This window comes from Macaca thibetana, chromosome 13 (genome assembly GCF_024542745.1).
Source record: "Macaca thibetana thibetana isolate TM-01 chromosome 13, ASM2454274v1, whole genome shotgun sequence".
In the NCBI taxonomy this organism is placed as follows: domain Eukaryota; kingdom Metazoa; phylum Chordata; class Mammalia; order Primates; family Cercopithecidae; genus Macaca; species Macaca thibetana.
Window position 1 is genome coordinate 19,445,642 of NC_065590.1, and position 15,449 is coordinate 19,461,090.

At 43.6% G+C, this 15,449-nt stretch overlaps 2 protein-coding genes and 1 pseudogene across 2 annotated transcripts in view; all 3 read right to left on the minus strand.

Moving 5' to 3' along the window:
- GCC2 (GRIP and coiled-coil domain containing 2) overlaps positions 1 to 15,449 on the minus strand; it is a 673,733-nt gene that overhangs the window by 135,586 nt on the left and 522,698 nt on the right. The window lies entirely within an intron of this gene.
- LOC126934387 (endogenous retrovirus group K member 7 Env polyprotein-like) lies at positions 3,835 to 7,576 on the minus strand (annotated as a pseudogene).
- On the minus strand, positions 12,266 to 13,445 carry LOC126933436 (prothymosin alpha-like). The gene has a single exon (XM_050753147.1). The coding sequence runs from the start codon at positions 13,284 to 13,286 to the stop codon at positions 12,951 to 12,953; it is 336 nt and encodes a 111-aa protein (XP_050609104.1). The 5' UTR covers positions 13,287 to 13,445; the 3' UTR covers positions 12,266 to 12,950.

Genomic DNA, 15,449 nt, shown 5'->3' on the forward strand with positions numbered 1-15,449 from the left:
AGAATGACTTCCCTGAGAGACTGCAGGGACTTTCCCATGGGCTATTAACAGTGGTGGCCTGGATGGATCTGAACCTCCCAGTACAAACATCTGCCAGGGTCAGCTTTGTTGTTTTTTAAGAGTAACATAAATATTGCTAAACTGGAGAAGGCTCCTTCCTTTGTAGGGGTTTCATCACAGCCATGAAAACATGCATGCCTCATTTAAAGCAAAATGGATGCAGAAAACTCCAGAGTTAACAGAAGACAGTGGCTGCCTTAGGAATCCATTCTGCCCCTGGCAATCAGAAATTTTACAACTTGCTTCAGTCCCTGCCCCCAGCCTGGCCTGCACCCCAGGGCCATGCCACACTTGCTCCCCATGGCAGCACTCCTTCTTCTGGAGATCTTGTTGGCTCTTGTGTGTCTGGCTCTTGTCTGATTCTCTTTCTTCATGTCCCGGCTTGGGTGCCCCCTTTCTGGAGAAGTCTTCTTTGACTTTCAGTGTCATCTCAAGTAGGTCCCTCCTATTTCCCTGCTCATGGCAACTTGTGTTCCTTTAGAGCAACCATTGACAGTTAGTTTTGCTTGTTTACTTGTTGGCATTTTCTGTCTCCTTCACTATAAGGTGCATGAAATGGGGTCTGTTGTTTTCTCACTGTTTGCCAGCTGTATGCCTAGTGCCTGGCATCCTTCTATTTCTCGAAAGAATGAACGAGTAAAACTAAGCAAAAATTGAGGAAGCGAGTTCTTTGGGCCATGATTATGTGGGGACTAGGTGAGTATGGTGACTGTGGCTTGACATCCTTCAGACAGATGTCAGGCTGCCTGTATTTGGATCCTGTGCCAACTCCCAGTAGCTGTGGGCAATGGCAGGTTACAGAATCTCTCTGTTTCATATCACGCTTTTCCTCAGGTTTGAATTGAGGATCTTAACATTTCCTACCTAATAGCATGGTTGTGGGGAGATAAAACAGCTTATTTAATGCTTGGGAACAGGGAAATGTTGAATAAATTGTAGTTATTAATAATAATTAGTGACTTTGTGCACCATTTCTCTGTGGTCCACTTTCTGGATGCAAACTCAGAAAAGATCAGTTCTTTGGCTTTCCCTGTTCCTCATCCCCTCCCTCCTGGCCGTGGTGAGGTGGATGGGCCTTTGAGACAGAGACTACCAGGTGGAATGCCTGGGATGCATATGCATTTAAACAGACTGATAAAAATCACCTATAATTTTTCAGTTAGATTTTGTTCTACAATCTTTTCAGCCCTGTGTGCCATCAGAGTACAGTGGTAGATATTTGGCAATGCCTTAGCAGTTTTGACTAGTGCGTTGTGTGCTAGAGGGGGAGGGCTGGGAGACGGGGGAGGTTATGCTCCCGGACCCAAAGATGACTGATTGGCATTGAAAATAGATTCGGGAAAGATAGAAAGTTCCAAATAATCTGAAAAGTGATCTCGACTACGAACACTGCTCTTACTCTTACTTAATGTTTTTACTCAATAGTACTTTCTCATGAGGTTAGGAGAATTAAACAGATGTATTTAGTGATTATAAGAATAAAATTGGTGCTAAGTCTACATTTGACAAGCATTGCTTTGGAATTCTAAATATATGGGTTTGAATTTAAACGACCCCTTAATAGCTGTGTAACTTTTCTAGTACTTATCTCTTCTGAACCTTTCATTTTTTGTTAATCTCACTGGGTTAATGTAAAGTTGGATGTAAATAAGGTAGCCTGTAGTCTTGGGACATATTGGGTACCCGAGATAAAGCTAATACACTCTCCTCCTCTAATTCTTCCCTGAACCTCCTTTTCAACCCTGTCACTGTTTGTTTCTGAGCATGGAGAGGAGATTCCAACTCTCAACGCACTTTAGACGTCCTTGTTATAATCGTCCTTGTTATAATCTACCATCTTGTTCAGGCCTCTAATGTGATTCATTTGCAAAATTTATAACTGGGGTTTCCAAACTCTTTTTTTTTTGTTAGGAAAATCCAGAATGCTGGTTACTACCCTTAAACAGGTCTCTGTTTGTTTGCTTTTTCTAAAAGGAATATGTCTAAAAGATGTTTTGACTCAGCACACTGTTTTAAAAGACACCCGGCCAGGCGCGATGGCTCATGCCTGTAATCCTAGCACCTTGGGAGGCCAAGGTGGGCAGATCACCTGAGGTCAGGAGTTCGAGACTAGCCGGGCCAACGTAACGAAACCATTACTCTACTAAAAATACAAAAATTAGCCAGGTGTGGTGGTGCATGCCTGTAATCCCAACTACTCAGGAGGCTGAGGCGGGAGACTCGCTTGAACCCGGGAGGTGGAGGTTGCAGTGAGCCCAGACTGCACCACTGCCCTCCAGCCTGGGCGACAGAGCAAGACTCCGTCTCAAAAAGAAAAAAACAAAAAGACACCCATTGGAGAGTGAACTAAGCCTGTGTTGAAAAATTTGAATCGAAATGGTCTTTGATCTTTGAATCAATATTTAGCATAGGGTTATTATAAATTACTTATTTGTTGTTCAGTACTTGAAACCAAAGCAAGAGGAAGAACTAACAAGTCCACATAATTAAAACTGGAATCAAATCCAGATTGTTTAATTATTGATAAATATCTATGGTTTATTCATAACTTTTCTCCCTTCCTCTATTTAGATGGCCTTAAGGTCATTCTATTTGCAGTGCACTATTCCAGAAGCTGAGTAGGGAGAAAATGAAACTCAAGTGAATTATATTACTCTTTGCGATAATACTTTAATCAGCTTCAGAGATTGAGGGTAATTGTGAGTTCTTAGTGAGGGGAAGCAAGGATGTAGGCAATCTGTAATTTCAGACAATTCCTTAAAACACAACCTAAGAACCTCTTACATTCTCAGAAAAAATGAAAAGCTGTGTCAAATGGTGGGTCATGTAGAGCTTCCAGCTGCAGCAAATATAGATACAGGAAGCCCAGTTAAATTTGAATTTTAGATAAACAGTGAATTAATTTTTAGTACATGCATTTTCTGTGCAATATTTGGAAGATGAAGGGGTGGCCTACCCCTCCACACCTGTAGGTATTTCTCATCAGGTGGGATGAGAGACTGAGAAAAGAAATAAGACACAGAGACAAAGGACAGAGAAAGAACAGTGGGCCCAGAAGACCAGTGCTCAGCATACAGAGGATGTACACCAGCAGTGGTCTCTGATTTCCCTCAGTATTTATTGATTAGTATTTTCACTATCTCAGCAAGGGGAATGCGGCAGGAGAATAGGGTGATAGTGGGGAGAAGGTCAGCAAGAAAACATGTGAGCAAAGGAATCTGTGTCACAAGTTCAAGGGAAGGTACTATGCCTGGATGTGCACGTGGGCCAGATTTATGCTTCTCTCCACCCAAACATTTTAGTGTAGTAAAGAATAACAGAGCAGCATTGCCACCAGCATGTGTCACCTCCTGCCACAGGGCGGTTTTTCTCCTATCTCAGAATAGAACAAATGTACAATCGGGTTTTATACCGAGACATTCTGTATAATGTCCCAGGGGCAGGCAGGAGACAGAGGCCTTTCTCTTATCTCATCTGCAAGAGACCTTCCTCTTTCACTAATCCTCCTCACCACAGACCCTTCACGGGTGTCAGGCTGGGGGACGGTCAGGTCCTTCCCATCCCATGAGGCCATATCTCAGGCTATCTCAGTGGGGAGAAACCCTGGACAATACCCGACTTTCCAGGGCAGAGGTCCCTGCGGCTTTCCGCAGTGCATTGTGCCCCTGGTTTATCGAGAATGGAGAATGGCGATGACTTTTACCAAGCGTACTGCCCCGTAAACATATTGTTAACAAGGCACATCCTGCACAGCCCTAGATCCCTTAACCTTTATTCCATAGAATACGTGTTTTTGTGAGCACAAGGTTGGGGCTAAAGTGACAGATTAACAGCATCTCAAGGCAAAACAATTGTTAAGGGTACAGATCAAAATGGAGTTTGTTATGTCTTCCTTTTCTACATAGACACAGTCACAGTCTGATCTCTCTTTGCCCGACATATCCCCCTTTTCTTTTTGACAAAACCGCCATCGTCATTATGTCTCGTTTTTGCGGGTTGCTGTCTCTTCGGAGCTGCTGGATATACCTGTAGACTAACAACAGACAGAACAGGCATGCAAGGATTGATACAGAATTTACAATAGTGGAACTTTTGATGGTTTTAACCCAAGTGACGGGGTTAAGATTTGTGAGGCCACCAGCAGCTTTCACGATTGCCTCAGTTCCTGGCACCACATTTAAATGGGCTTTTGATACCTCAAAAATTTGTTCTTTTAATTTTGAAATATCTAAAGTAAAATTATTTTCTCTTTCTTGTAGATGGCATTTAACCATGTCCCAGTGATGCTCAGACTCATTATGGGCTTGGAGTGTAATACAGAAATCTGACATATTCTAGTCACACTGTAACTGAAAAAGATATTTCAAGCACATGAGCCTATCTCCCATCCAAATGACAGTTTGTCTAAGATCATTAATTTGGTTTGCCAATTTTGATTTATTTGGGTCTGAGAATTCCACTATTTTGAGGAATTCTTTTGCCAATTATTTACATATTCTGCAGTTTGAACAGCAGCTGCAGCAGTAGCTGTGACTGCAGTAAGGCCCATAATCACTGCAATCAAAGTAAAAATAAATCTTTTGGATCTAGTTAGAACTCCTTTTAATACTTTTGTTAAAATACAGATGGATGACGAAGCTTCCCATGGTCGGTCTATGGACACAGGGATCCACACGCCCTCTCTTGCCCTCACCAGCAGAATATGGTGCTACCACTTAAAAGTTGAATCAATGCAAGGAAACAATCTACAATTTTCACAGTTGTAGTTTGGGAATCTGGTTTAATAATTATGTTTCCTACAACTAGCACATAAGGGGGTTTTACACAACTCTGCGAAGGAATTGTCAGATTGGAATTTAGGTGGATAGTATAATATGGCTTACGATCTCTTGTTCCTATAGCTTGATTTCCAGACCAAATTCTAATGTGGTGCGAGAACACAGTAAGCTTCCATTATTCTGGATGTTCAGGACCAGTAACAGGACTAACTAACTTTGGTCGAGGTGATGAAATTACCTTTTCACCCCATTTCCATGGATAGGGTGATTTTAACCTTCTATAAACCTGGTCCAGCTTTTCAGTTAAATCACTATCGTAGCCGGATTAATGGGGCAGATGGATGGGGCCTGTGAACATGAGTGAGTCTGGTCCGTACAATTATAATATAATTGGCCTCGAGGGGCCCAGTCTGTAATAGTTCCAAATTTATTGTTTTGTAATACCACCACCGTTATTAGCCACACATTCTTTCCAAACTAAGACTTCCGGGCCTTTGATTCTTTGGGAATTTCCTTGGGGCAAGGCTTCCCCTTAGGCCTAAATTTTAATGATCTTTGACAAGAAGAGTCCTTTAAATTATTTATCTGTGGCCCGAGTGACATTCCATTTACCATGTGATAAGTAAATCTACTGGTGGCACTGACAGTAGGTACTTCTACTAACCAATTTTGGGTTGTAGGCATTAAACATCCTGGTGCCTTCCCTAGGTAAATAGGAGGATAATGATACCCAATGGAAATATTTATCATTATTCCTTCTTTTTTAGGTTGGGCAGCGCAACGATCATCTGTGGGGCCTGGTACCCATGCACTGTTATTAACATATACTTCAATAGGATTATCCATCCATGTGACTGCCGGAATTAAGGATGGGAAAGGCACATAGGTCAAGTAAGTATAATTAGCTGCAGCTGCTTCTGCAGACATGGGGAGACATCACCGTTGATATAATCATCAAAGCTGCAAGCAGCATATTCTCTGGAGTTCATGTTACCCTTGTGTTTTTTAGGCTTTTTTTTTTTTTTTTTAAACTAACTGTGACAGCTTCTTTAATTGGGCCCAAGTCAGCGGCTCCGCTTTCTTGGTGGATGGCAACTTCATCTCTTCCTCTGATATAACCATTTTTGTTTACCTGGCGAGTCAGTGATAGTCGATTGCCGGTTTTCTGTGTCTGTGGAGGTGTCTTTTTCTGCATCTCCAATGGGTTTATTGTAGAACTTTAGATGTCTAGTGGGTATCCAAACAGGAAGCTGATTTTTCTCCTGGTGAAACACAAGCAAAGCCTCTTCCCATGTTATCACCTTCCCTATTTTCCATGTCCTATTTTTGATGTCTTTTTACCAAATCAGTTTTTCTTTATGTGGGCTGTTTTTTTTTCCCCAGTAAAATGTTGTTTTGCAGAAGTAGCGGTCTGATTTTTATAAATGTTTAAAAAGTGTAAAGTATAGAGTGCTAGGTTAAGTTGCATCTGGGGAGTGTTATACTCCTTTTTCCTTTATTTGTTTCGCCCATTGAGCTTTGAGTGTTTTATTAGTTTTTTCAATTATGGCCTGTCCTTGGGAATTATAGGGGATTCCTGTGTATGTGTAATTTTTCACTGATTTAAGAATTTTTGTAATGTTTTACTACAGTATTCTGGCTCATTCTTTGTTTAGTCGTGTTTTATGATTGGAGAGAATGTGTGGGGAATTGAGAGAGCAATGAATGATGTTCATGTCAAGTAGTAATGTGGCTGAGACCTGGTCACAGTGCCTTTAATTTGTGTAGTGCTTTGCCTCACTCGCATGTTCTTACATATCCGCCTGAAGACATGACAGCATAAGCCTTGAGGGCAGCAGAGCATGGAATACTCAGAGAAATTCTAAGTGGAATGGCACCCAAACTTGGAAGCAGTACCCATAGCAGATGTCCTTGATGGAGGATCCAGGCAAGGAGACTATCTTGTTCCTCCTCATCACTACTTTCCAGTGTTTATGAATGAGACTTATGGGCATGTAAAGATTGAGATTGCCTGGTGATTTGATCAGTGTCAATTCTTACAGTTTTAGGGATTGCCATTGTGTATTTTCTCTATTTAGACCTTTTCCAATAGACCCAGGAGTGCTGGGAAGTGGAAGAGGTGGAATTATCTACCCAGAAGGTAGAGAAGCTTGAGGTGATAGTTTAGGGCAGGGGGTCCCCAACCTTTTTGGCATCAGGGACCAGTTTCATGCAAGACAATTTTTTTTCAGACGGAGGGAGGGGGCAGTGCAGTGGATGGTTTTGGGTTGATTCAAGCACATTACATTTATTGTGCACTTTATTTATATTATTATTACATTGTAATATATAATGAAGTAATTATACAACTCACCATAATGTAGAATCAGTGGGAGCCCTGAGCTTGTTTTCCTGCAACTAGACAGTCCCATCTAGGGAGGATGGTAGCCAGTGACAGATCATCAGGCATTAGATTCTCATAAGGAGCGTGAAACCTAGATCCCTTGCATGTGCTGTTCACAATAGGGTTTGTGTTCCTATGAGAATCTAATGGCACTGCTGATCTGACAGGATGTGGAGCTTGGGCAGCGATGGAGGGAGGCTGTAAATACAGATGAAACTTCACTCACTCACATGCTGCCTACTTCTTGCTTTGTGGCCCTGTTCCTAACAGGCCATGGACCGGTACCGGTCCCATCTCTCATCTCTCTCCTCTTGTTAGAATTAATGACACTGAACTTGTATCTTTTGGTTTGCATGTCCTCTTGAACAATGAATATTTTTATTTTGAGTGCGTGTATTTTTAAATTCATATAAATTGTATTGAGTTAGGTTTAGTCATTTGTTAGGTTAGCCATTTGTTTACTTTCTTCCTTTAAGCACAATATTTTAAAGATACCTGCACACCAGTATAAACCTGTTGCTTCTAGCAAATTGCTTTCTAATATCCCAAGATGTGCATCCACTACATTTTTACCTATTTATTCTCCTAGCAGTGGGAACCCAGACAACCTTCAACTCCCATCCAGCACAAATAAGGCTGCAGAAAACATGAATATGAATATTTTTGTACATGTTGTCTTACGGAACTGCTTATACGTGTTTTTGGAGTATGTAGCTACAGGTGGAATTTCTGGGTCAAATAATGTTTGTTTACTTATTTCGATTAAGGATTGTCAGAGCGCTCTTCTGAATTGCTGTGCTTGTCTACAGTTCACCAGCAGGGTATTACCTGGCTTCCTAACTTTTGCTTAACAGATACAAAGTTATAGCTCATTCTTTTCATTTGTATTTACTCTTATTCATGATTTTGAGCATCTCTTCAAAGACTTGTTCATTTTGGGGGTTTTATCTTCTGAAAATTGCCTTCCCCTAGGTCTTCTTTGTCCATTTCTCTGGATTATTATCTTTTCCTTGCTGATTTGAGAATTTCTTGTGCATTCTGAATATTCTCCCTTTTTAGTTTTAGACATCACAAATAACTTTTTCCATTCTGTCATCTATGAACATTTTTCATGGTGCTTGTTGCTAAACAGAAAATTTTAATATTGATGTATTCGTTAAGTATTTTTGCATCATGTTTTGTGTGTTTGAAGTTTTGCTTTAAAATCTCTTTTGTCATTAGGTTACAAAAACAGGTTATCATCTTTTTGAATGGAATGCACTTTTTTTTTTTCTTGAGATGGAGTCTCACTCTGTCACCCAGGCTGGACTGTAGTGCTGCCATCTTGGGTCACTGCAACCTACACCTCCTGGGTTCAAGTGATTCTCCTGCTTCAGCCTCCTGAGTAGCTGGGATTACAGGTGCATGCCACCATGCCTGGCTAATTTTTGTATTTTTAGTAGAGACGGGGTTTTACTATGTTGGCCAGACTGGTCTCGAACTCCAGACCACAAGCAATGCACCCATCTTGGCCTCCCAAATAGCTGGGATTACAGGCATGAGCCAACTTGCCTGACTGAATGGAATACACTCTTATCCCTACACTTTTACCTCTCACATTTAGTGTTTACCTAGATTCCTCCTTTGCATAAGTCGATAGACTGGAATTCAGCTTTATTTTTTCCATATGTTAAGCTAAAGCCATTTTAAAAATATGATCTATTAGCCATCAGTGCTTTCCCCATTGATTTGAGATGGCTACTTTATCATATACGAAGTTTCCACATACTCGGCCTCCAGTCTTTGGGCTTTCTGTTCTGTTCCCTGACTGTGTGTCTACTCTGGTGACATGCCACCTGGGGGCATTGGTCCTGCTCTGGGGCCGTCCTGCTGGCTGGCAGAGCAGGTCCCATAGCTGCTGCTTTTTCAGATTGGCTTGGTTGTTGTGAGCCTTTCATTCCTTCCTGTACATTTTACATTAAGATTTCTTAAGCTTGACTGGGGTTGTGCTGAATTTGTGTTAATTTAGAAATTGTGGCTGGGCGCGGTGACTCACGCCTGTAATCCCAGCACTTTGGGAGGCTGAGGTGGGCAGATCACAAGGTCAGGAGATCGAGACCATCCTGACCAATATGGTGAAACTCCATCTCTACTAAAAACAAAAAAAAAATTAGCTGGGTGTGGTGGCGCGTGACTGTAATCCCAGCTACTTCGGAGGCTGAGGCAGGAGAATTGCTTGAATCAGGGAGCCAGAGGCCGCAGTGAGCCGAGATCGTGCCACTGCACTACAGCCTGGTGTTAGAGCAAGACTCCATCTCAAAAAACAAAACAAAACAAAACAAAACAAAAAGAAATTGTATTAGTAGATGTAATTCTTTTTCTACAATGTTTTAAAGTAATGACCACATTTAGAATTTTTCTTTGGCTTTTTCTTAAACATATAGATTTTTATCTATGTGAGTTTTTTTCATCTGCTCCTTTCTGCTAGTCTGACCCCTGAATCCTCTCCCCAGTACCCATTTCCCACCTCTCTTGTTAACCCAGTAGTGTGGGACACCACCACCCCGTCCCTAGCTGCTCACCATTATCCCATCAAAATCTAATTAAAAGACCCCTCCAAATTTCCCAATGTTCCCCAATACCCCACCTCTCTCACCCACCAAAAAGGCCTACAGGCCATTATAAACAAGTTCTGCTTGTGTGGTCTCCTTAGACCAACTCACTCTCCATATAACACCCCCATCCTCCCTGTTAAGAAATCAGATGGCTTGTACCGACTCGTCCAGTACCTCTGAGCCATCAATTAGGCTGTTGTCCCTACTCATCCTGTAGTCCCTAACCCCTATACACTTCTCTCTCTTGTCCCCTCCAACAGTACCCACCATACCGCCATTGACCTAAAGGATGCCTTCTTTACCATTCCCTTACACCCTGATTCCCAAAACCTTTTTGCTTTCACCTGGACTGACCCTGAGACCCTTCAATCACAACAACTCACATGGACTGTCCTCTCCCAAGGCTTCAGAGATAGTCCTCATTTCTTTGAACAAGCCCTAGCCTGAGACCTCACCTCCTTAGACCTTTACCCCAGCCGTCTTCTTCAATATGTGGATGACCTCCTTCTCTGTAGCCCCTCCTAGAAGACTCTCAAACTTACACTATTACCCTTCTAAACTCTCTTGCTAATAAAGGATATAAGTTCTCCCCTTTCAAAGCACAACTCTCCAACCCAACAGTAACATACTTAGGAGTCCAACTCTCTCCCAGGGCCTGAGCCATGACCCCAGCATGGGCAGCCTTAATAGACAGCCTACCTCCACCTTCCTCTAAGAGTAAAATTCTCTCTTTCTTAGGACTGACAGGCTTCGTTAGGATATAGATTCCCAACTTTGCCCTCCTAGCTTGCCCCCTCTATAAAGCAGCCAAAGCCACCCTCAGTGAACCCCTGAGCCCCTCACATAACATACTCCTCAGTTTCCACAAGCCCCAAACTGCTTTTATGACTGCCCCAGCCCTGTCCTTACCTGATATCTCCAAATCTTTCACTCTCTATACTGCTGAAAGCCAAGGGATATCCCTCGGTGTCTTAGGGCAACAGGAAAGAAATCCTCCTTCCTTTGCCCCTGTAGCTTACCTCTCTGAACAACTAGACAACAGTCAAAGGGTGGCCAACCTGTCTTACAGCACTAGTAGCAGTGGCCATTTTAGCTCTGGAAAGCAAGAAACTTACATTCGGCCAAAACACCACTGTCCACAGTCATCACAATTAATGAGATCTCCTCTCTTCTGGAGGATTAAGCTCCTTTTCTCCTTCCCGGATCCACTCACTCCATGCCCTCTTTATTGAAAATCCCGAATTCTGTCTTGCCAAAAGTGCTCCCCTCAACCCGGTGTCCTTACTCCCCATGTCCTCTTCCTCTCCTACTCATTCTTGCACTGACATCCTAGACCACCTACAGCCACATTTTCGAAACATCTCTGAGCCTCTCACCAACCCCAATGACCAACTATTCATAGATGGCTCTTCCTGCGGGCCCACTGACTCCCCCAAAGTGGCTAGATGTATGGTCGTTTCTCTTAACTGAGTAATTAAAGCCAAGCCCCTATGCCCAAAACCTCCTCCCAAAAGGCAGTACTCATAGCCCTCACTAGGGCCCTAACTCTTTCCAAATGCAAATGAGCCAACATTTACACAGACTCCAAATACACCTCACATTCTGTATTCCCATGCCACCATCTGGCAGGAGAGAGGATTCCTTACTGCCAAAGGCACCCCCATCACTAACAGACCCCTCATTTACCAACTCCTTCAGGCTGTGAACCTCCCCACTAAAGTGGGAGTTACACACTGTCAGGGACATCAAATAGGATCAGATGAGATCTTAAGAGGGAACAGAAAGGCCAATAAGGTAGCAAAGGAACTCTCCCTTTCTTCTGCACCTGCCTTCCTCCTCATTACTCCCACAATCCAACCCCAATATTCTCCCACCAAAAAAGCTTCGCTACTACAACAAGGAGCTTCCTTCCAAGGAAACTGGCCAGTGAAAAATCAAAAACTCATCCTCCCCCAAGAACAAACCAAAGAAATTCTAACATCCCTTCACTAATCTTTCCATATTAGTGCCTACCCCCTGTATCTTCTCCTTTGCCCATATTTCTCTTCCCTGCACCTATTTGCCTTACTAAAAGACATAGCCAGTTCTGTCTGCCTAGCCAAAGTATATTTTTCTTGTGCGGAACTTCAATCTATGTGTGCCTCCCTATGAATTAGACTGGTACTTGCACCCTAGTCTTCTTAAGCCCCAAAACTGACATTGCCCCTGGAAATCAGAGTTTACCAGTCCTTATTAAAGCTCAAGTCCATCAACACAGAGCCGTACAGCTAACACCCCTGCTTATAGGACTAAGAATTGCCACTGAGACAGGAACAAAGATAGCAGGCTTGTCCACCTTCCTGTCCCACTATCACTCCTTTCAAAAGATCTCTCAGACAGCCTACAAGACGTAGCCAAATCCATCCTTACTCTCCAATCCCAAATAGACTCTTTTTTTTTTTTTTTGTTAGAACAACTCAGCAAAATAAAATTCCTGTTTATTGTTGGACAACATTGTTTCACACATACATCAAACAGGCCAAAAAAAATAAACAGCAACTTCATAGACAAAAAAGGAAAAAAATGAAACCTTTTATCTTTGGCCTTTTTAACCATCTCATACAAACCAACTACTTATAGTACAGCTAAGTACATACACAAAAAAGTTACTGGAATGCTCGGAATAAGATTGTTTTTCTCTTGTCGTTTTTGCTTTTTTTACAAGGTTTTTTTTCTCCTTTGAGATTATAATGAACACGGTCACACCACAAGTAAAGTCAGAAGTAGGACAGAGAACGCTCGGAAGGCTGGTTTGGTCATCTGAGATCATTAAAAATGGCTGACCCTAACAATATGTACAAAAATATAAAATGTAAATAAAAAATACAAACAAATTTCCTTTTTAAAGTACTTTTAAGAAAAAAAGCAGGGCCTTGGAAGTTTTGGTTCTTTTTTCCTCCCCTGTTGCAAATTCTCATGGTTTGGGTTGGGTGGTGGAGAGCGCGTGTCATCTGCGGGTGGCACTGCCCACGGTGGGCGGGCGGGCGGGCCTCTCTACTCGAAGGTGACCACTTTTAGATTCTGAGACGGGAAGTGGAGGGTGAATAGGTCACGGCGGCCTTTTTTTTTTTAGTTTAACTTTTCCTTTTTTGCTGTCTAGTCATCCTCGTCGGTCTTCTGCTTCTTGGTATCAACATCGTCATCCTCATCATCTTCAGCTGCCCGCTTGCCCGCAGCTGACTCAGCTTCCTCATCTTCATCTCCATCCTCTTCCTCACCATCACCTTCTTCTTCCTCCTCCTCTTCCTCCCCACCTTCTTCCTCTTCTTCCTCTACCTCATTGTCAGCCTCTCGCTCCCCATTTTCCTCATTCTCAGCATTCCCGTTAGCAGGGGCGTCTCTTCCATTTTCTGCCTCTTCCACAACTTCCTTCTTCTCCTTTAAGTCCTTGGTGGTGATTTCGGAGCTGGTGTCTACGGCTGCGTCTGACATGGTGGGGCACGCCGGTGATGCGATGCAGGGGATTTTAAAAGAAAGCGAGAGTTCAGGGACTCTGGCGATAAAGCTGCCGGAGTCCGCGGCCGCGGAGGAGGCGCGCGGCAGAGGCGGAGGAGGAACAATGCAAAGATGGCTTTTCAGAGCAGCCAGTGGGGGCCCAAATAGACTCTTTAGCAGCAGTAACTCTTCAAAACTGTCAAAGTTTAGATCTCCTCGCTGCCGAAAAAGGTGGACTGTGCATCTCTTTAAGAATGCTGTTTCTATACTAACCAGTCAGGAATTGTACGAGATGCTGCCTGACAGTTAAATAAAAAAGCTTCTTTGGGTATATACCCAGTAATGGGATGGCTGGGTCATATGGTACATCTAGTTCTAGATCCTTGAGGAATCGCCATACTGTTTTCCACAATGGTTGAACTAGTTTACAGTCCCACCAACAGTGTAAAAGTGTTCCTATTTCTCCACATCCTCTCCAGCACCTGTTGTTTCCTGACAAGAACAGAAAACCAAACACCGCGTGTTCTCACTCATAGGTGGGAACTGAACAATGAGATCACTTGGACTCGGGAAGGGGAACATCACACACCTGGGCCTATCATGGGGGGGGAGGGGGGGGGGGGGGAGGAGGGGGAAGGGGGGGAGGGGGGGGAGGGGGGGAGGGGGGGGAGGGGGGGAGGAGGGGGGAGGAGGGGGGGGAGGACGGAGAGGAGGGGGGGGGAGGGGGGAGGGGGGAGGGGGGAGGGGGGGAGGGGGAGGGGGGGGAGGGATTGCATTGGGAGTTATACCTGATGTAAATGACGAGTTGATGGGTGCTGACGAGTTGATGGGTGCAGCACAGCAACATGGCACAAGTATACATATGTAACAAACCTGCACGTTATGCACATGTACCCTAGAACTTAAAGTATAATAATAATAATAATAAAAAGCTTCTAAAATCAGTCAATGCCTTTCAGAGTCCTGGTCCCAGTAGTTTTGTAATTCCTAGGCACCCTGGCTACTGCCCCTCCTAGGCCCTGCCATAACCGTTTTTCTCCTTTTAGCATTTGGCCCCTGCCTCTTACGTCTCCTTAACCAGGTTTTACGAGATGGTATTAGAGCCTTCACCCATGGAACAGTACAAGGCATGATGCTACTCCAAGGACACCGACAGCTCCAGGAATGGCAGTCCCTACCATCCAGCCTCTCCCACTAACCGTCGCCCCTACCCAGCAGGAAGCAGCCGGATGACAACGGTGCCCCTCTTCTGTTACCTACTAAAAGGCTGGAATGTTAAGGACCCCAAAAGAATGCAACAAGCCCCCTCCCCTAAATGCAGTTTATATTTCTTCCAAAAAGTTGCCCCTGCCCCAAGTTCCCAGAATGACAGGTACAGCTATAACCACTCCCAGGCTAAACCATATCCTGATACCCTGAGCCAAGTAAGGCAAGAACTGACAATTGCAGATGTAGGCACACCCCAAAAGCCCCTAAACACCCCCACACCCTCTCCAGAAAATACTTACACCCCCTAGCCTGTAAGCTCAGGTGCTGCCTCCTCTGACTGTTAAGGAGCAGCCCGGCAGGTTAATAAATTTGCTTGCCTGACTTTAGGTCTTCTCATCCTTTCTCTAGGCTAACGTTACACTTTCTACTTACCTCGGCGTTGCTTCTACATTTCCCATCTTTTTAAATCATTTCCTGCTATCCCTCTGTCTGCAAGAATTCCTCCATCTGATCTTTCCTTCATTAATAACTTGTTTTTAAGATGTAGCTATTCTACTATGTATTTGATCTGTTGTGTACTTCTACTATTCTACCTTTCATACTTCATTTGGATGGCATGTGATTTCTTATTTTGTTCCCATACTTTGGCAAGTGCTCTCTAGTTGTCTTTCTTTTGAGGTGGCTGTGTTCCCCAAGGGTCCAGTTATTCTGGCCTGTGAACTTTGGGAAGCTGAGGTAGATGGATCACAAGGTCAGGAGTTTGAGACCAGCCTGGCCAACATGGTGAAACGCTTTTTCTACTAAAATTACAAAAATTAGCCAGGTGTGGTGGCAGGCACCTGTAATCCCAGCTACTCAGGAAGCTGAGGCAGGAGAATCACTTGAACCCGGGAGGTGGAGGTTGCAGTGAGCCGAGATCGCGCCACTGCTCTCCAGCCTGGCAACAGAGCG